The sequence below is a fragment of the Hydra vulgaris genome, chromosome 01 (assembly GCF_038396675.1).
Source record: "Hydra vulgaris chromosome 01, alternate assembly HydraT2T_AEP".
In the NCBI taxonomy this organism is placed as follows: domain Eukaryota; kingdom Metazoa; phylum Cnidaria; class Hydrozoa; order Anthoathecata; family Hydridae; genus Hydra; species Hydra vulgaris.
The window spans coordinates 32,212,921-32,235,199 of NC_088920.1; the positions used below are offsets into that span (position 1 = coordinate 32,212,921).

Here is a 22,279-nt window from a genome sequence, read left to right on the forward strand (position 1 = left end):
GGCCCAGACAACATATCTGTTATTGTCTTGCAGAAGTGTTCTCCGGAGCTATTGTCTATACTCTCAAAACTATTCAACAAGTGTTTATCAGAGTCTTGCTTTCCAGCCTGCTGGAAAGCGGCATCTGTTATCCCTATCTTCAAAAATTCTGGAGAGCGATCTGATTTGTCTATCTACTGTCCCATTAGTCTTCTTCCTATCATAAGCAAGGTTTTTGAATCTTTAATTATTAAACACTTAATTTCTCATCTTGAATCTAATAACTTACTTTCTGACCATCAATATGGGTTTCGATCTTTTCGTTCTACAGCTGATTTGTTAACAGTAATAACTGACAGGTTTTATCGTGCATTAGATAAAGGTGGAGAGGTTAAGGCCATCGCTCTTGAGATTTCAAAAGCTTTTGATAAAGTTTGGCATGCTGGTCTTCTCCATAAGCTTTCTCTTTATGGTGTATCTGGCAACAACTTTAAGATTATTGAATCCTTCCTTTCCAATCATTGTATAAAAGTTGTCCTCGATGGACAGCACTCTTCTTCTTATTGTGTAATTTCAGGGGTTCCTCAAGGTTATATCATTGGCCCTATTCTCTTTTTAATTTACATTAACGATCTTCCAGATATTCTGACACCTAAGGTGGCTTAGTTTGCTGATGATACTACCATTTTTTCTTGTCTTGTGATAAGAAACCAACACCCTCTGATTGCTTGGAGGGAGCATTTGAGCTTGGGGCTCACAGTAACTGATGAACTTTAATACAGATAAAAAATTTTATATAAAAGACAACGTTTGTATGTTTGATAATAGCTATAGGCGTAAACACCTCTGGACCAATCAATACCAAACTTGGCACAGGCACTAAGTAGGCCTGAGTGGTGGTTTTGGCCACCAGCAGCCCCTCCTAACCCTGAGAAACCCCCGTGAAGCACCAGGTAATTCAGCTAATATATATATATATATGTATATATATATATATATATATATATATAAAATATAAGAAGAATTTTAAATAAAAAAGAAATACTTTAGGATGTGTCAATGTTTATATAGCCCCTGTCACAAACCCAACCCCGGCTATTTTTTATCAAACCAGGCCCTGGTCCTCGTCAAAATTTCAACCCTGTTCACTTACTAATATGATGATGATGATGATGATGATGATGATGATGATGATGATGATGATGATGATGATGATGATGATGATGATGATGATGATGATGATGATGATGATGATGATGATGATGATGATGATGATGAGATGATGATGATGTTGATGATGATGATGAGGAGGAGGAGGAGGAGGATAGAGATGATGATGAGGATGATGATAATAATGATTTAGTTATATTTCAGCTACTTTTTTTTACAATCTTCTTTAGAATAATGAATGGTTTTAAGTACATGTCTAAAGAGCTTTGTGTTGAATTTTGGAAATCCAAAAATGAGAGTACGAAGGATTCTATTCCTAATTCAAGGATAAAGGTTTAACTGACTTTTATTATTATTTGTTAAATAATTTTTATCAGATAACACAAATTTATTTTAGCTCAATTGTTTTATACTTGATTGTTCAAACTCAATTCAAATTTTTTTTAAGAATTGGATGGTTTTGATAATTGAGTAGTTTAGCAAAAGAATAATTTTTCCCTTTTTAAATTACTTTTTTTATTGAGACTGGAATATATAGTTGTATAATCATCAAAAAGTATCAATTTACAAGGTTGTCATGAAAATCACTAACAAAGATGAGCAACAACAAGACAAAGGTTGGAACCTTGTGGCGTCATAAAGATTATTTAAAATAAATGTGTTGTTCAGCAAGATCAACTTTAATGCTATGATTAGTAGGAATGAATCAATTTGAAAAATTTTCTGAGATACACCTTATTGAGTTGCGTGTCCTTGCAACATCTAATAAATGATAAAACAAACATTATATATAATATAATACCTTTTTATTATAACTATAAGTACATAAGTTGAGGTATTAACAGTTGGTAAATTAAAGTTTAGTTAAAACAAGATTGGATGATGGTTGAAGGGTAAGGAAGATTGGATGATGGTTGAAGGATAAAGAAGATTTGATGATGGATGATAGTTGAATGGTAAAGAAGATCATATAATGGTTGAAGGGTAACAGGCATCTCCAGAGTTTTTTATTTGTCTTTTTCCAGGGGATTATGAAGATAAAAATTTTTTTTTACTTCTGTGAGAAAAATGCACAAAGTAATGTAATGGACAAAACTGTTTTTAAATGTGACAATTTAAGAAATTTTTCAATTGTATATTAACTGAATTAAAACTATATCCCACTGATTTATATATTTTTTATACATCAATTTAGGTTTAAATGCCCATTAATTGCATTGTTGTTTTTATGCTGAAGTTTGCACTGTTAATATACCTTTTAAGTTTATTTTACTTTTACAACATTTAATTAACTTTTTCTTTTAATTTTCTGATTTTCTGTTTAATCTTTTATAAATAATATTGGGCCTAGCCCGTAAGGGCTAACCCTAACCCTGACCCTAACCCCTGACCCTAACCTAACTTAAATTTTTGATTGTGACATCAATAATATGAAGTTTGATGCAAATATAAATAAAATAATTTATTAAAATTGAAATAAGATAATTTATATTATATTTTCATTTTATTAAATTATTTATGAAAAATTAACTGAAATAATCTAGAATTATTAAATGACAGTGATTGACATTAAATCATATAGCCTACATTATGTGTATATATAAAGAATACATGCATAAAGAATTTTTTTCACATGTTTGTCTATGTAACAGCAATATCTCTTAATTTTAATTTTTATTTTGTTAATTTTACTTTATATAATCTGTAATCAAGAATAGCCACAATAGATCAGAATAGCCAATTTTGAAGAAAACTTATTATATGATTTAATATTAGTGGTATGTCAAGTAAGTTTGGCATGGCTACCAATATGAGGTCTGCTCTTCCTATAAAGAGAAATATTTTTTATTTGATTGCTATGGATACCTATTTTTTAATGGCAACAAGCTATTTTACACAATTGCAGACTTTTATTTGGACTACATACACTATATGTAGCACAAATATAAGTATATTAAAATGAGAGCAGTATTACTATTGAAGGTGTTTTTTTATTTGGTTGCTATGGATACCTCATTTTGTATAGAAACAAGCTTTTTGTAGTCATAATCAGTTTTGAGACAAGTTGCATAAAATATTTCCTATAAGCGCAAATGTTAAATTTAATTGTGAAATATAAATGTGAATTTGATTGCAACAACCACCATCTATAAGTTAAAGTATGGTAATCATTCGTCTTATTACTGAAACTAAAAAATATTTCTAGTAAAGATAAAACATTACAATTATAATTATAAAACACTAAATTTGTATTTTATAATAATTCAAATTAAAATAATAAAATTGTTCCATTGAAAGTGTAACTTATGTATCGATAACATGACTATTGGAGAAGACCATCTTACTATGGATAAATAAAAATCAATATTTTTTCAAGAACAAATATATATTTAACAGAAAATAATTTAAAATAATTTTAAAAAATCATGAAAGAGTTAAATAACTAATAATTTGTATAATGCTGCAATTACGCTTTGTATGCGCTCTGTGGCATACTCAAAGTACACTTTTTAACTGCTGATTGCAGCTCTTCACTGTGGTTCCACACATATATTAGTTTTTCAATCAACTTCTTCTTCATTGTTATTGTACTTTTGGCCATTTCCCGCTTAAGCAGCTCCCATACATTCTCAATCGGATTTAAATCCGGAGAATTTCCAAGCCAATCCAAGACATCAATGTTTTTTTCTTTCAAAAACTTTGTAATGGTTTTAGCCTTGTGACAAGGTGCTCCATCATGCATAAAAGTGTATTTTTCTTCATTTGGGAACCATTGTGCCAACTGTGGTATTAGTCTACCATTAAGAATTTCCTTGTACTGATTTTGTCTTAAGGGGCCGTCCATAAAGGACGTCACCATTTATAAGGCATTTTTTGCCCCCCTCCCCCCCCCTCCTTTGTCACTCGTTGTCCTTTTTTCCTATACCCCCTCCCCCCCTTAAAAAGGACGTCATAAAATTGAGCCCCCCCCCCCAACCCCTATAAATATCATTCCGAATCTGATTAGGTATTTCCACATATGTTTTTGTTCTTTTGCCTTTCTGAAAAAAAAAAAAATTTTAATATTACTTTAGTCTTATCCGACATATTAAATTTAATCAAAGTGTATCAGTGTATCAACTTGCCTCACTCATCATCTATCCAAGGATTTTTTAAGTGATCGTCAATTGATATGATTGGAAAAGAGCAGTCTGGTTCGTCTGAAACAGCTGAATCATTCGGAATATGAAGGCCCTCCGTTTCGATTTCGTCCTCATCAAACCATTCAGCAAAGGCCGCGTTCTCTTCTACTGCAACTACGGCCATTAACTCTCTTTTGCGCTTGGCGGCAATGCGAACAGGCCTGACTTGCAAAACAGTAATAGTCATTCAGTTAATAACATTGGAATGAGTAAAGTTGACATGCTTTTTGAGCATGACTTGGGAGGCAAAATACAAGTTACAGTGCTTGCAGATTTTCTGAGACAAACTTGATTGCACAGAGGGACAAAACAGGTCGTAAGGAGGAGGTTTGAATGATTTCAATGATCGAGGAATGGTGCTCTGAATATTGGAAGCGATAAGAAAAAATACTGAAGGAAAACGATTCTTGCTGGCGATGTCTGAAATGGATACAGCTTTCAAGCCATCTTCTGACTGGCTGATTGGAATAGGTGGAGGCAGAAATCGACTAGGAATAACATGGAAGTAAGAGCTTCTTTTCAAAGCGCAACATCTGGGATCTTCACATTTCACAATTTGCGTGAAATATTGACTGGTGCGCACATGAGAGGCAAACCAGTCTTGATCCTTTGATAAGAGATGATGGACGTCGAGCTCCGTCTTTTTGTCTGGATCGATATACTCGGCCACCGTTTGAAACTGGTCAATGATCAGACCTGAAAAGACCGAGGCACAGCTCTTTCCAGCAAATTCAAAGTTTTTTTTCTCCAAAAGAAGATCCACTGTCCTGCCTTAAATATAAGTCGCAATGCATATAATTAACTCCTTAAGCCTTGTATCTATATTGTATTTTGATAAACAGTTGATATTAAAAATGAATTTGAATACCTTTAGAGTCTAGATGAGGTCCATAATGATCGTGAGGTAGGATCAATCCCGCCAATTCTTTACTCAGTGGAGCCATCCTTCTCTCGGCTCGATTGAAAGCACTCCGTCTTGGCGCATTTGTCATGATAAATAAGGCATCCAAATCATCGAATGGATGAGCATTATTGTAAAATTTTATAAGCGAATTTAGAAGACTATTTCTATCCATCTTTTAATATACAGACAATGATCTTTTACAAAATTAAAAAATAACAAAAAATAAACAAAAAATTTTCAATAATATTCACAAATAAAAACGTGTCACCCACACACACACACACACACACACACACACAAACATTTAGTCACGAAAAGTATAGAGTTTTCATAATAAATGACAATATTAAAATAAGAAAGTAAATCATGTCAAGCAAACACATATAATCCTTCAAAAATAATAAAATTTAAAAACTATTCTTTTTTCTTTCTTCAAAAATGGAGCAATTTTTATATTTTATTTTAATTCTTTTTAATTACTTTCCATTCTCAAATGTTTATTTTCTTTTAACTTTGGTTTTTTGTCTTTCCTTTTTCTTATCTCAATTTTTTCTTTTGTTAATTTGTTTTAATTGGTTTTTAATTTTTTTTAGTTTTTGCTTCTTTATTTCTTCCTTTTTCTTTTCTCCATTCTCTTTATTTTTATTTTATTTTATTATCTTTTTATTATCTTCCTTTATTTTAAATTTATTTATAAAATTCGTTACAAAAAAGCATCCGCCATTCCGAAAGTCTGTGCACTGACTTTGAATGAATTTCTGAATCTTTGAAATTCTGTCTTATTAAAACAAATACTGTAAAAAATAAAGATGTGTTTTTTCCCGTCAAATTCCTTTTGGACAATCATTTGTAATATTCGCTTTAGACAATCTTTATTAATTGCTACGCAAGCAATTCCCTTTGGACAAATATTTGTAAAACTCTATTAAAATCATATATGATATTAACACTAAGTCCTTGGGGACGAATTACGCAAAAAGAATTAGCACGAAAACCCGTAGCAATCAACTAATGTTACATATGATACGAGAAAATACCAAGGGTTGAGCAATATATAATTAATTGTAATATATTCAATATATTTTTTATACAAAAATAAAATTTAAATAAATATCAACACTAATTTCTTTCCTATATTACGATAGATAAAAGTATAACATTCCCTTACGTTAACTCCATCGAAACACATGTTTATATAAAAAAATTTATATAAAGTGACGTCCTTTTCTGATAACCCCCCCTCCCCCTTGTCTTTTTTTGTCCTTTTAATCTGGACCCCCTTCCCCCCCCCTATTTGCATGACGTCCTTTATGGATGGCCCCTAATGTCCCTTTTACTATATACAGCCTTCGGGTACCTTGAAAATTAATTATCAACCACACCATGACAGATGTAGGATGCATTACGATTGACACAAAGCAATTTGAGTGAAATTTTTCACCCAAACAAAGCTAGATTTGTCACTCGTGACCTGAAAAATGCTCTTTTCTTAAAAACAAACCCAAAACATACACAAATAAGATTTAAAAAGATACGAAAATCAAGTTAAACTTTACAATTAAAGATTTTTTTCAGTATTACTTTTTTCCAGTCATCCTTTGTGAAGTTTTTACATTTTTTTGCCCAGTTTAGACATTTCTTCGCCATAATGGGTGTTAACTTAAATTTATGTGCTGGCCAACGTGAAGTTAAACCAAATTCATTAAGATATCTTTGGACTCTACGTTGAGAAATATCAATTCCCTTGACATTGATTGTCAATAAGTTGACATCCTGTCAACTTATTGACCATGATTGTTCATTGACAATCTTGGTCAATATGTTGACAGGATGTTTTCTTTAGTATAGACAAATATCCTTAATTTTTCTGTCATTCCTGGGTGTTGTTAACTTTTTCCTGCCACAAGCGCCTTTATGAGCAAGTTGTAAAGGTATGTCAAAATCAAGTTTTTTCTGCACTCTCTTTACTGTGCTTTTTTTTCCTTATATTGTGACATGCTTGTATCTTTTAATAATCCCAAATTTCACCAAGTTTTTCTGGACTAATATCACATGCCTCCCCAATTGCTAAAAAAAAGAGGTAATATTAAACAAGATTGTGTACTTAAAAATCCATTAAAAAAACAATTTTATGGATTTTAGTTTAAAAAATGTCAATATTAAGATATACATACCTTAGTGATTAATAAAATATAGTTGTTAGTCACAAAATAATCTTTACGACGAGGTATTCCAATAAATTTGTTTGTAGAAAGAAACGCTTCGCACAAGGTTCTATGCAAGTTCCTGTTCAAACTGACAACATGGTAAGAATGACAATAAAAGATATGAGCAATGTTGCTATTAATGAAATAACATCTTTGGCAACATTCCCAAAGTAAAAAATAATGAAAGAGAAAAAGGTTAAATAAGGAGCAAAGGTTTTTAGTGGTGTTTTTTTAGTTTTTTCAGTTTTTTCACTAAGTCTAATAATTTAACAAGCCACTGTATGTCCCAAACATTTTGTTGCAGTTTTATTTCATACAGCTTATTCAGTTTGTTATTAACTGATACAGATGTTAGATTTCTAACATGGTTTGGTTGTGCAACAATTGTTTGCTATGAAAATAAATGGATTAAAAAATTAATATCAGATTCTGTTCAAATAATTGAATTATATGCTTCAAAACACTTGGCTTGATTTAAAAAAATGTTTTTATGGACATACTTTTTTAATATGATGGAGATGCCAATACTTGTTCCAAAACTTATTATTACTTATTATCAGAAGAATTGTCAAATGTGCAAATGTTAATTGCTTGTAAACTGTTACTAGGAGGTAACAGAAAGAGTTGCTATAGTTACCATAGGAACAGCTACCTTAATTGCAATATTAACTTTCACAAGCAGCTTTATGATGGTTTGATTTTAAAAAGAAATAGTTTTAAGGCATCATTATATTATATTAGTGAAATATGAAAGTTCATTAATACTAGTTCATTATATTAGTAAAATATGAAAGTTCATATTATTAGGAGTAGATATTGCAAAATGATGGAGATGCATATAAAACTTTTTTTTTTAATATAAATTTTTTTTTTTTTAAAAAGTGACAAAAAATAGTATTTTGAAAAAGCTTTTAAAATATATACACAAATGTTTCATTTGGTATGTTACAAATTATGACTGATATTAATTATGTTAGTTCTGTTTATTGCATTAGTTATTAAGTTAATGTTAATTATTATTATGTTAAATGTACTCTTTTAATTTTTTTTAGAATTCATTTGGTTTCCAATCAAGCTTGGAATCTCAATCCTTGAGTAATTCAAAAAAAGTATATGTAAAAAATTTACATGAAGATGCTGATGATAGTGATTTAGAAAATTTGTTTGCGCATTTTAAACCTATTAAGTGTTATGTGTTGAAAGAAAAAAATGGGAGAAGTAAACGATCTGGTGTTATTGAATTTTCTAATGAAGAAGATGCATCAAACGCAATGAGGTATTTAAAAGTGAATGTTATAGATACATAAAAATTAAATGTTATAGATATAAAAAAATAAAAAGTGAATGTTATAAATATGTAATTAAAAGTTAAAATTTACAGCAACAAAATTTTCGAAGTTTAGCTGATTTTTTTTTATAATTATTATTGTATTAATTATTATTAATAATTTTTTGCAAATTGCTTGGTTTGGTTTTCTGTACCTTTCTGAAGAGCTCCTCTCACAAATTTTCAATGGGGTTCAGGTCAGGACTTTGTGGAGGCCATTCAATAGCATTGGTACAAGCACATTTGAGATATTCCATTACTTTCTTAGCTTTGTGGCAAGGAGCATTGTCCTGTTGAAAGAAAAATGGTTTGTTTTTACCAAATAGTTTGTTTGCTGATGGTTTCATTTGTGTTTTTAATATTTCCAAATATTTATCTTGGTTTACCGTGCCCGTACAACTACGTATAAATAACCTTCACTTGATCCTGACATGCAACCACATACCATAAGAGCCTCCTCCATGCTTTACTGTGGGAGCTACACACAGAGGACTAAATCGTTCACCGATTCTTCTCCTTGCATAAGCTCTTTTAGCTCCACAGAAAACAGTAAAGGTACTTTCATCACTCCATAATACTTTATTCCATTGTGCGACAGTCCAGGTTTTGTGCATCTTCGTGAATGCTCTTCTTTTCGCGATGTTATCAGGTCGCAATAAAGGCTTCTTCGCAGTAATTCTCCCTTCAAACCATTGCTGCAGGCGTTTTCTAACTGTCCTTGCTTCCAGATGAACTTCATGGTTTTTCCCCATGTAGCTTGCAAGATCTGAAACCATGGCGAAACGATTGGACAAACTTGCATGAACCAAAAGCCGATCCTGCTTTGCGGTAGTTTTACGAGGTTGTCCAACACGCTCTAAGTCTGCCACTGTAACAGTGTCTTTCTCTTTTCTGGCTGTTCTGGTAACAGTTGACAGTCCAATTTTCATTTGCTCAGCAATATCTCTGTAAGAAATGCCTTGTTTAATCATAACAATGATCTTCAGTCATTGCTCAGTTGATAGCTTCTGATACATGGCATACATAATGTTCTGCAAAATTATAATACAAAAATAAAAAAATGTTTTTTTAATGAAAGAAAATATGATTTCAATCATTATTTAACAACAAAAAATGTTTAGAAACACAATAAAACTTAAAAAGTTCCAAAAAGTTATTAATTATAGCTAATTAAAATTAATTAATCCTAATTAGCACTGCTAATTATAATTAAATCTAATTAATTTATTCTCAATATTAGCTCCACGAATCGGTACGATATGTAGTCGAGTGATAATACATTAATTTCAAGTAAATATCTACTGAAACAATGCTAGAAAAATCTTAAACTTACCAAACTGATATCAACAATTTCTGATCAAATCAATATAGAACAGTAATTAATAAAAATTACAGTAATTATAATAACAAAAATAATGATATTTGGTTGCTAATAACGCGCCACATCGGTAACTAGATATTTAGTAAGGTTTCCGAATAAAAATCGCTACAAAAGTTAGTTATTATTGCCTAAGTGCACTATTAGAGAGATCAAAATATGTGTGTGGTCATGACTTTGTGCCACCACTGTACATCATTTTTTTCAACACGATTTAAATTAATTCATTTTATGAAAGAGTAGTCAGAGTTTATTTCAATTCTTTAAATTTCCAAATTATATTTTAAATTGCATTTTTATAACTTTAAGACAATCAAATCAATCAAGACAATCAAACAGTAATCACAAAAAATTTTCAAATTATGAACATATTATACTCATTTATATCAACCAATCTGTTCCAATTTCTATTTCATTGATAAAAGAAGTATAAAACAAAAAATTCAGCTTGAACTAAAAACATTGAAAAAGGGCATTATTTTCTAATGACTTAATTTTAATTTTTTCCTTAATTAAAGTTTTTTTTAATTTCTGTCTAAGATTGATAAGTTTAATAACTTAATAAAAAGTTTTTTCTAATCACTGTTTAAGCTCCTTTTCTTGTCTTATTTTATACCACACGTTCATCAGATCATCTTTTCTTGTTGACACGTTCATCTGATCATCATCTTTTCTTGTTGACACGTTCATCTGATCATCTTTTCTTGTTGACACGTTCATCTGATCATCATCTTTTCTTGTTGACACGTTCATCTGATCATCATCTTTTCTTGTTGACACGTTCATCTGATCATCTTTTCTTGTTGACACATTCATCTGATCATCATCTTTTCTTGTTGACACGTTCATCTGATCATCTTTTCTTGTTGACACGTTCATCTGATCATCATCTTTTCTTGTTGACATGTTCACCTGATCACCATCTTTTCTTGTTGACACGTTCATCTGATCATCATCTTTTCTTGTTCACACATTCATCTGATCATCTTTTCTTGTTGACACGTTCATCTGATCATCTTTTCTTGTTGACACGTTCATCTGATCATCACCTTTTCTTTGAGCAAATGCTACACTACATAAATACTAAAGTATATATAAATACATAAAGATATTGTATGCCAGCATCTAAATAAGTAGCAAACATATAAGTTTATGTCCTTATATATCCATATTATCCATAAATACGCTTCTTAACTAACCTTATAGATCCAAGCAGGTGTAAATGCTTTTTTTCCTTATTGTTTTTAATTCAAGCCTCATTCTACTCTACGCTTTTCACCTTCTTGTGCAGTTGCTATATTAAACCATAATTATTTTTTTCATTAAGAGCATATGTCTTTTTATTATTGCAAGAGGTCAATGAAAAACGGTCCTGTCTGATGCCAAGTATTGTTATTCTCAGTAAATCTTTTATCTTATCTCAGATGTTAGGTTCTAGAGACTTTTAGAAAAAGTTTAAAAGTGTCTGAAACTAAAGTAAGTCTAACATTCCATCTCCAATTCATAAGTCTGATCTTATTACCTTTCCCTAGAATAAGGCAGAGTTATTTACAAAGAACCTTTCCTTTAATTTGAATCATAAATCTAATGGCCATACTCTTCCTGCCATTCCAGTTAAACAGATTAACCCATAGTTATATGTTTAAGTCGTTCCAGCTTCCGATGATAAAGTCAATTCTCAATTAAAACCTTTTACAACTTGTGGTTCAGACAACATTTCCATCATAGTCTTGCAAAAGTGTTCTCCAGAACTCTTTTCGACTCACTAATTTATTAATAAGTGCTAAATAAATGGTTATAATATTTAAAAACTTCAGAAAATACTCTAACCTCTTCCACTTTTCACTTAGTCTTCAACTTTCCTATGCCTTCTAACTTTCCTCTTCTATTTCCTATTTCCTTTTCTCTCAGTTATTAGTTTTTTTTTATATAAAGGTTTTAAGATTGTTAAATCATTTCTTTCTAACAGCAGTATTTAAGTCATTTTCGAAGGCCTACTTTATGATGATGATGGTGGTGATGGTGATGATGATGATGATGATGATGATGATGATGATGATGATGATGATGATGATGATGATGATGATGATGATGATGATGATGATGATGATGATGATGATGATGATGATGATGATAATGATGATGAAGATGCTAATGATGATGATCATGATCATGATCATGATGATGATGATGATGATGATGATGATGATGATGATGATGATGATGATGATGATGATTATAATGATGATGATGATGATGATGATGATGGCAATTTTTGTTATTTTAAAGCTCCTTTTTTCTTTACAATCTTTTTTAGTCATGTGAATGGTTTCATGTATATGTCTAGAGAGCTTAGTGTTGAATTTTGGAAACCCAAAAGTGAGAATAAGGATTCTATTCCTGGCTCAAGGAATAAGGTATAACTGGTTTGAATTATTTCTTCACAAGTTTATTTTAGTTTTAGTAATTGTTCAAAATACTGAAAATAACTTAATAAACTTTTTTGAAACCCTGGTTAGGGTTTGTATGTGGGGTTATGGTTTGGGTAAGAATAGTGTCGTTTCGTTATAACTAAAGTATTTTTGTGTTAGCAGTAAATGTTTTGAGAAATTTTTTATTGTCAAAACAATTGGTTTTATGGCTTCATTAATAATTCAAACTTGACTTTAGATAGGTTTATTGAGTTTTTACCATTTATTTCAAGAAAAAGCTTTTATTTAATTAATGTTTTCAAGAAAAAATGTTTTATTTTTTTTTTATAAAGGTTTTTTAATAATTTTTTTTTTAATTCTAAAGATTTTTTTAAATCTTAATACTTATTTTGATTTTTGTAAATTAAGAAGAAAAAAATAGTGATAAAAATAATGAAAAAAAAAGTATTTTCGTCTACATCATCAGCTAAATAACGATCGGTTATTTCTAAAATATTGTACGTCTATTTTAGACAGTTGTCTAAAATAGACGTTCAATAAACTCGTTTACAAATCCAAATATTTAAAAATATGTTTTTAAATATTTGAATTTGTATACGAGTTAAAAAATTTTAAGATCATTTTCTCACAGCTTTCTAAAATGAACATACAATGTTTTAGAATTAACCCATCGATATGTTATCTGTCAAAATTTTAATATTTTTTTTAAATCTGAAGTTACTTTACATAAAAGTCAGTTTTAAAAAAGATTTCGTTTTTATAAAATTAAAGCGCAAGTAAAAATCATTGATGTATAAAATTTCATTAAAAATATCTATCTGTATAAATGTATAAATGTTGTATAAATGTTTTTCAAAATATTGTTCTGCTGGTTAAAAATTTCAATGCAGTGCAAACACCCTTTTAATATCATAATTGCAGAAATTTATATACATTTTTAGTAATTTTTGATCATGATTATTGCATTGTATTATATCAAATTTTACAGGCTAGTTCTTCACAAAAATTGGGATCTTCACTTGATCTATCTATTAGATCAGCTCAAAGTGCTGTTCAAACATTATCTAAAAAACTCAAACATTTTAAATTGCGTATAGAAAATTTAGAAGACAATGTAGATAATGATGGGTTGCGTAGGCTCTTTTCACCTTTTGGAAAAATTATATTAGCGAAAGTAATGACAAATAACACAGGTACGAGTAAAGGATATGGATTTGTATCTTATGAAACGGAGGAAGAAGCCAGAAAAGCAATCAGGTACTTTTAATTTTATATAAAACAAATATGCTTTTTTAATTATATTGTTTTTTTAATAGTCTTTAATATTGTATTCAAAAAAAAAGTCGGTTACTAATATATTAACAATACAATAAATTAAATTCCTCATTTAATTGCAATGCAATAAAAATAGTAGATATTCAAATAAATCTTTTAAATTAAAAATACATATTTGAGTAAAAATAAAATTTAAAAGTAAAACTTAAAACAAAATGGATAAAAAATGTTTATAAAAGTCGACTTGTTTGATAAATTATTGGCGTAAGTCTTGACTGTAAATTAATCATGATTTAAAAAATACATTACAAAAACTTATTTGAATTAGTACTTAACGTAAAAAATCATATTTGTGTTGTCATTTTTTTGTTTGGAACTTAAGTTGTAATGTCTGTTTAAATAAATATTTATATATATGTATATATATATATATATATATATATATATATATATATATATATATATATTATATATATTATATATATATAGTATATATTGTATATATATTATATATATGTATATACATATATATATATATATATATATATATATATATATATATATATATATATATATATATATATATATTATATATATATATATAACAAAAAAAAATTTTTGTTAAGTGATTTTCTACTAATTTATAGATATATATACATATATATATATATATATACATATATATATATATATATATATATATATATATATTTATATATATATATATATATATATATATATATATATATATATATATATATTATATATATATATATTTATATATATATATATATATATATATATATATATATATATATATATATATATATATATATATATATATATATATATTCATATATATATAATAAAGTCGATATATATATATATATCGACTTTATTATGGTTTCAAACCTCTCTCAACTCTTTAGCTCTCTTTAACTCCTAAACACAAACCTTTACGAACAAGGCCGCTGCGCGGAGAAACAACTTAAGCGCGGTACTACCAGGGACGTGGTATAAATCGAACTCGGAACTTTTCGTTTATGATGCGAGCGCTCTACTACTACACCACTACCGCACTATGCACAATATATAATTTTATTATAGTGTTTGTATTTGTATTATAGTATATGTTTTTTTTAATAACAGTAAAAGATTTAATATGTAAGTATTTACGGTGATAAACTACTGTTTCTAATTTGATGACCAGGATAATTGAATTTTTGAAGATTAATAAATAGCTTCTAATTAGATTTTTTAAATATACTTTCAATACTTTAGTAGAGTTTTAAACTTTTCTCATTTAATTTTTTAAAACAGTTGTATTTATTTTTTCTTTGTTTAAATGATGTTAGGAAGATTTGATTTCTTACACCTGAGGGACCAATGCGAGTCTTTTTTGTCATATTTATTTTTTGATTTTCACATTTAGCTCAATGAACGGTGTTCAACTCTCTTCAAAGAAAAACCTCGTTGTCACTTATTCCAAGAAAAAAAAAAAATCTAATAACGTTGATGGAAATAAAAATGGAGTTGAAAAGGTTTTTTTTCTTTTTTTTTTAACTTCTTTATGTATTAATAAATGTTTATGTAAAAGAATTTAGATAAGTTTTCATTATCTTTAGGAATGTTGCGTTTGTTATGGCGATCTAACTTCAAGGATTGTGTTGGAACCTTGTGGTCATACTTGTGTATGCGATGATTGTGTCACACAATTAAATAATAAATGTCCTATATGTCGGGTGGAATTTATAAAATTCATGAAAGTGTATATTTAATTCCTTTTCAGTTATAAATCTCTGTAAAAAAATTTTAATTTAAGTGATTACAAATATTGTGTCGAATGTCATAAATTTAGATGGAAGCTAGTTAAAATGATATATATTGCATTAATGTTAACAAAAATAAAAAAGAAACATCGATTAAAATTAGATTTAATATCATGATCAACTTCAAATAATTCACCACGACATAAATTTTGACAGCCATCTTGAACGAATCGAAAGTAGTATTATTTTAATGTAAACAAACCTAATTAGTTAATAAATGGTAAAATTTTTATCTTATAATTACGTAGATTTTAAATTTGTTGTTGCTTGTGTATTGTTTACTGACAGAAAAGACCCAGGTTGGTATTATTGATAATATTTTGTTGTTATAAATTTTATACTATTTATGTTTGTTGTACTATGTATTTTGTTGGTTGTACATTGAAGTTTTGTCGACAACCATTAAGTATATGAGCTCAATGGCGACTTAGGCAAAAGCTAACATAAGTTGCAGCCTATGGCGATACGAGGTCATGGAGCGCCATAAGAAAGAAAAAAAGTAAAGTCATCTAAAGTTTTAAATAACTTTAGCTTTACTCATCTAATGTTAAACAATTCTTTTATTAAAGATTTAGTTTAAATAACCTTACTATTGTTTAGCTTAAACTATTGTTTTCATTTTATGTTTTCATTCAACGTCGAAACACGTTTTTTTTTTTGAAACTTTTAATACTAAGTTACTTTTCAATTAGTAACTTATTTAAGAGTTGGAGGAATATTTCCTAATTTTTCTCCTACATTTCACATCAACGTTACACTAAGTTAGCATTATTTACAACGGAGAAGTAGCCGTGGGTAATCTGGGCAAGTTTTGTAACATCGGTCAGGAAAAAGGCGTGTTAAATGCTTTTGTGCGGTGCTCTGTGATAATACCGTAAGGGCACCTAAAATAAAAAAAAGAGCAACAGTTTAAATGAGTATTTAATTTGCAGGTGCAATCTAATGGATATCCATTCGATTGTGAATGTAATCGTCTAATGCCAGACGACCCTAAGATCGAACGTGATTGTCTCATATCGTACATAATATACTGAATCGCTACATCATTACACATGTAGACATCACCAGTCACTAATATCAGTAAATCAAATATTTGTTCTTTGTTGCATGTAATCTCAAAACACAGTATATGCACTACATCACACCTGTAGATGCCAACAGTTTCTAATATCAGTAAATCAAATTTTTTTATTTTTACTCATTAGCTTATTAGCTTTCAAGTCACCTAAAAGAGGATGGGCAACTATCCTAATTTTTAGCTAAAGGACAATCACCTAAGAAACTGTCTCTACAATCCCAGCAGTAAAAAACAGCGACAGCCGCAAAAATTTTCAAAAATCTACTGTTTGTTATTGCATTGTAAGTTTATGTTAGCATTATCCTCATCACAAGATTCTAGTGAAAGGTCGTTCTCGAAAAAAGTCCTTCACTGATAATATAGGTAAATTTAGAAATATAAGAGCGCCACTCAGGGTTGCTGTCCCGGGCGGCGTGAAGGTTCTTGGCGCCCCAGTATATTATATTAATTACTATATGAAATATTAGATGAAGCGGGTCGCCATGACAAAATTTCCCGGGCCGTTTTTACAACCAAGTCCGACCCTTTACATTATTAATGTTATCAAAGATTGAATTAAGTTTGTAACGGAATCACGCCAGAGCAGAAAAATGCATATTTTACTTACTACATAAATAAACTTTATTTCCTCGGAAATATATAAGTTTTTGCAGTATACTATTTAAAATAATAATTTACATATCGTCACCCTAGAATTGGTTTGTTCAACAGACCAATTTACAAATTGTTGGTAAAACCCGGTCTCAATATAGGAGGTTATTACTGCTCTCGTATTTTATGTATAGTTAGTATAGATGTTTTGATGTACTATCTTTACTTTAAAATTATTGATAAATTGAAATATAAAGCTTGTTTACCTAAAATTAAAACGATATTAATATATCTTATTTAGACATTGAACAAAACAGCACTGAGTACAAAATATTTGATAATTTTATAGGATATTGAACAAAATTTCAGGATAATGAACAAAGCAACACTAATCACAATTAATATACAATCTTGTTTTCTTTAACAATTTTACAAAATGAAATACCATAGAAAAAATAAACTCAAAAATAATTCTTTTAGGCAAAGATATAGGTTATCACTAGTTAGAGGAACTATAATATAATTATAATATTATGTAGTATTATAATTATAATATTAAGGTTTCATAGAGTCTTATAAACAGTCTTTATTTTTTTGGTTTTGTTTGGTTTTTTTTTTTTTTTTAGTTTTTAAAATCAATTCATAATATTGTTTGTCAATTTCATGGGAAATATACTTCAGCATTTTGGCTAAAACTCTCTTTTTATTTTCCGATAGTGAAAATTGCTCAGTTTTTAGGGCCATAACTTTTGGCAATTGCAGTAATTCAGTAGATTTTTGTTTCCTTGTACTTCGTTTATATCCAATTCTAACACATTTAAAGTCTTCATTGAAAGGTGTTCTAAAATTGACTTTTAAAATTGTATTTTTATCGAACACAATTTGTTTTATTTGATAGTCCAGAAAATATGTGGTAACCATCTGCAGGATTTTGAGATTACTTGATTTTGCAGGCATGTCTTTTAATACTCTTATCAGGTCGATTGGACTGTATATTTCTAAATTTTTAGTGTAACGCTCTATAACACTGTGTACTGCATCAATCTCTTGTAAGTTAACGTGTCCTGGCTCTGAAAATTTTTGCTCTATAATTTCAATCTTGCCGCTGTCTTCTGACTTTAAAAAATTAAATAAGGCCAAACTTATTTTTTAAATTTTTATTTTGTGGGACGCAACTGTCCGACCACAGAATTATTTTACTTATATAAGAAATGTCTCTTACTATATTTTTTAATATTTTCACAACTGCACTAGTAATATCATTGCCAGATCTCCCGCTTTAGTATTTGAACCAAATGCTGTTGTATACCCTTTTGTTAATATTACAATGACCAGTTAAATTGCAAACATCAAGTTTACTAAAATAATAAAAGCTTGATACTTAGCTTTTGGCAGATTAAAAACATTTTCAAGATCAAAAACTACAACTATTATACCGTTAATTATCTGTCGTTCCTTTGTTCTTTCCTTAAATCCTTCTATTTTTCTTTGGATGTGCAATTCTTGCTAATACTTTCTTTCCTCTGATGGTTGTTCAAGGATATTATACTCTTCGCATACATCACATCTATCTTTCTTAGGTTTAAAGAATGATGAATTAAACTCCTCATTGAAGAATTTTCTGTAAATGTTTTCTTTTACAGAATTTTCATCAGTAACCTTGTACAAATCATACATTTTGTTAGAGTTAAACTACCATCTAAATATTGCTTATTGCTTTTGGTACGGCAGTAATGTGATTCGACAACAGGAAACAACTTAATGTGATTTCTAACCATTTCTAGTTTTTCGTTTGATGTATGTTTTTTGACATTTCGACCTTTGAGTAGTGATCTAGGTACAGAAGTTGTTGGATTTTGAATTTTTTTATGAAAGTAGTTTTTTGTGGCACACTGAACATCAGTCAACAACGTATATAGTTGTTGACTGATGTTCAGTGTGCCACAAAAAAATTCTTTACTAACTTGCACATGTGTATTGTTGTGTTCTAAATAATGCTTGTACACATGTGATTTTCTGATCTTTTTTTTTGTATGTTCGCTTCCGAAACGGTTTACCCCTAATGGTGTACTTAATATAAAAATGTAGCTTTTCCTCATCCAACAATTTGCAAAATTGTTTCATTATTTGATTTCTTTCTTCATTGGAAAAATAATCACTGCATTTATGACTGCATTTCGGTTTATAGCCTCCTTTAACTTTTTTTGCAGGATTAAGTTGTCCTTTAGTATCAACATATTCCTCTCACCTTTTGTTTTTTTAGTTAATGTTCCTTTACTTTCCGCAGTTAAAATCAAAAATTTAGATTTGTTTAATTTATCTTCAGTTTTGATCAATATCTGGTTTGTTCAATATCCAGATATTGATCAAAATGTAATAAACTGATGTATTTTTTTTTGGATTTTGTACAAAAGAGATCTGATTATTTTGATAAGAAATACAGAATCTGTATATTAAGTTTATTAAGTTCATTAAGCAAATTTATTAAGTTCATGTAATTTTATGAAAATAAATGCTTATGAGTTTTTCAAGTCAAATTTTATATCCCTACAACTCATACTTAAAATACTTTCAATGAGAATTAGCAGTCATCAAATATTTCTAGCCGGAGGTTAGCATTTAGAAAATCATTGTATATTTTTCAAACTTATACGACATTAACACACACAAAAAAATATATATATATGATAAATATATACATATTTAAACATCCAGGTAGCCTTAATATGATAGAAACATTTTTGTTAAAATTGTTATTTAAGATAATCATAATAGTATGTATAATGCTTCAAGTCCCAGCTTCTAATTGTATAAACATTGAAAGAAAAAATCACGCACAGTAAAGGAAATGCCCTTCAGTTCTGTATTAAATAATAAACTGTTTTTATGTATAAAGTTAACCCACTTTAGAATATTTTTATTTAAAAATGCTGTATGAAGATTTATAATGACAATCATTTTTTAAACAAGTCGTAGTTAGGCCTTGGTTCACTTTTATTCCTTTTCCGGATATATCTGGAATTCCAATCCTGGTTTCAACTTTTAGTTTTCCGGATTTCCAAAAGTTTTTCGTTATACAAATTTAAATAGAAGAGAGCTGCCGAAATCAGAATAGAGCACTATGTTTTCTGTGACCCATTTTTTGTCAAAAAGTCTTATTTTTAAGTATAAAAAATAATTTTTTTTTTTATATGGCATTTTATTTTAAATTTTAGTTTTTTTCATGTGGCATTTTTTTATTGCGTCTATTTTAAAACTAATATCTTCGTTTGTTTATACTATGCACTCAAAATAAGAATGTTTTTTTTATCGCAGCTTAGTTTACAGCGATTAAGCTTATCGCGACTAATACGTTAATGCGTTAAATATTATGTTATACGTAATACGTTACTTTTTCAGTAGTTAAAACTTTTCATTTGCTGTAAAGTAAATTATTTTTGTAAAGGTATCTTTTAGAATTATATAACTAAGTTAAAATATTGCATTAATTATGTAAAAGCAAATAACACGTATATAATATATCTTCTTCCATAGATAATTTCTAAATTTTGAATTGACTTTTGAAAAAGTCTCCGTATTTTCATAAATATTTTTGCAGGATAAAATTTATTTGGTGTTTAAAAATATTTTTCCAACTTTCAAATCTTGCCCATTGTTGCCCCCATTAAATATTTATATATTTGTTTTTAGTGATGTATTGTTTCAAATACAATAATTTATATGTGTGACTAGAAAAATAAATTAAAAAAATTAAAAACACTTAAATGTATATGGTCACGTCATTAAAATTGTTAGAAATGACCTAACAGAAGTTAGTACCAATAACATTAAAAAAAAAAAAAAGGTGTTTGGCAGTTTTTTTGAAACAATAATAGACAAAATGTCAAAGAACAATGGACTGATTCGAAGTTAACAAATTCAGATCAGTTCAGGGAAGAAATTGCATTAATTAAATGGTCCGATTCAATCTACATTTTCTAGTCAGTTAATTCTATCAAGGCCTTCTGGATAAATTTATTATATATAAAAAAATCAAATCGGGCCAAAAGATTGGAAGCATCAAAATTATGTTGGGATAACTCACAGAATATTTCTAATATTGCAAGCAACTGGTATGGCTGCACGTGAGCAAAAGAAATGCGATTTAGCGTTGTTTTTGAAAGAATCAAACACTAGTCTACCTAAATTTTTAAAAAATTTATTTTTATATTAAAAAGTTCTTTATAAAGTCATTATAGTTTATTACAAAGTCATTATAGAAGCATTATAATTAATCTTGGATTCCAATTTAAGTAATAAACAATATCAAAAAATAGACAAAAAACTATTAAGATAGAGTTTATTCGTATCCAGATTACAAAGAGATTTGGAAGTGTAAATTTGCTAGGAGACCAAATGCGATCTCCAATTTTTATATCGTTTCACAAGTATCATCCAAAAGTATTAGAACATACAATTAGACGTATTGTGCAATTAAAAGAAGTGATTTTTCACCGCATGCAATCACCTATTACTAATGAAATTAGTGCCGAGATAATATTTAACTACGGTTTTGACGACAGTTCCTGTTATTGAGCCCATAAAAGTTTAGTAGTGTTGACAATCGCTCTGATTTAAATTTATTTTTGACAACTGTTATAGCACTTAGTTTGAACTCGAAAGATAATACGATCTTATGAAACAACTGCCAGTGGGATTTTCTAGACCATTAAAAGTAGAATACATAAAGAAACCCACGGAGCACATTTTAAATGAAAAATATTATATTGACGAGAAAATAAATAATAAGTTAATAAATGATATATTTAATCAATAAATAAGTTAGAAACATTAACAATTTTTACCGTTTAATAAAAAAAAATTCAAGTGAACTTTATTTTTGACGTTAATTAATGGCATTATTTTAATTTATTAAAGTGGAACAAAA

The 22,279-nt window shown here is 28.7% G+C and overlaps 1 protein-coding gene across 1 annotated transcript in view; it reads left to right on the top strand.

Moving 5' to 3' along the window:
• LOC136074339 (nucleolin-like) overlaps nucleotides 1-15,707 on the top strand; it is a 32,527-nt gene extending 16,820 nt beyond the window's left edge. Inside the window, exons 6-11 of the mRNA XM_065786645.1 lie at nucleotides 1,380-1,482; nucleotides 8,495-8,718; nucleotides 12,465-12,564; nucleotides 13,568-13,836; nucleotides 15,287-15,395; nucleotides 15,480-15,707. Of these exons, the coding sequence (XP_065642717.1) occupies nucleotides 1,380-1,482; nucleotides 8,495-8,718; nucleotides 12,465-12,564; nucleotides 13,568-13,836; nucleotides 15,287-15,395; nucleotides 15,480-15,632 (958 nt within the window). The 3' untranslated portion in view covers nucleotides 15,633-15,707. The remainder of the gene's footprint in view (nucleotides 1-1,379; nucleotides 1,483-8,494; nucleotides 8,719-12,464; nucleotides 12,565-13,567; nucleotides 13,837-15,286; nucleotides 15,396-15,479) is intronic.
• The last annotated feature ends 6,572 nt before the right edge of the window (nucleotides 15,708-22,279 follow it).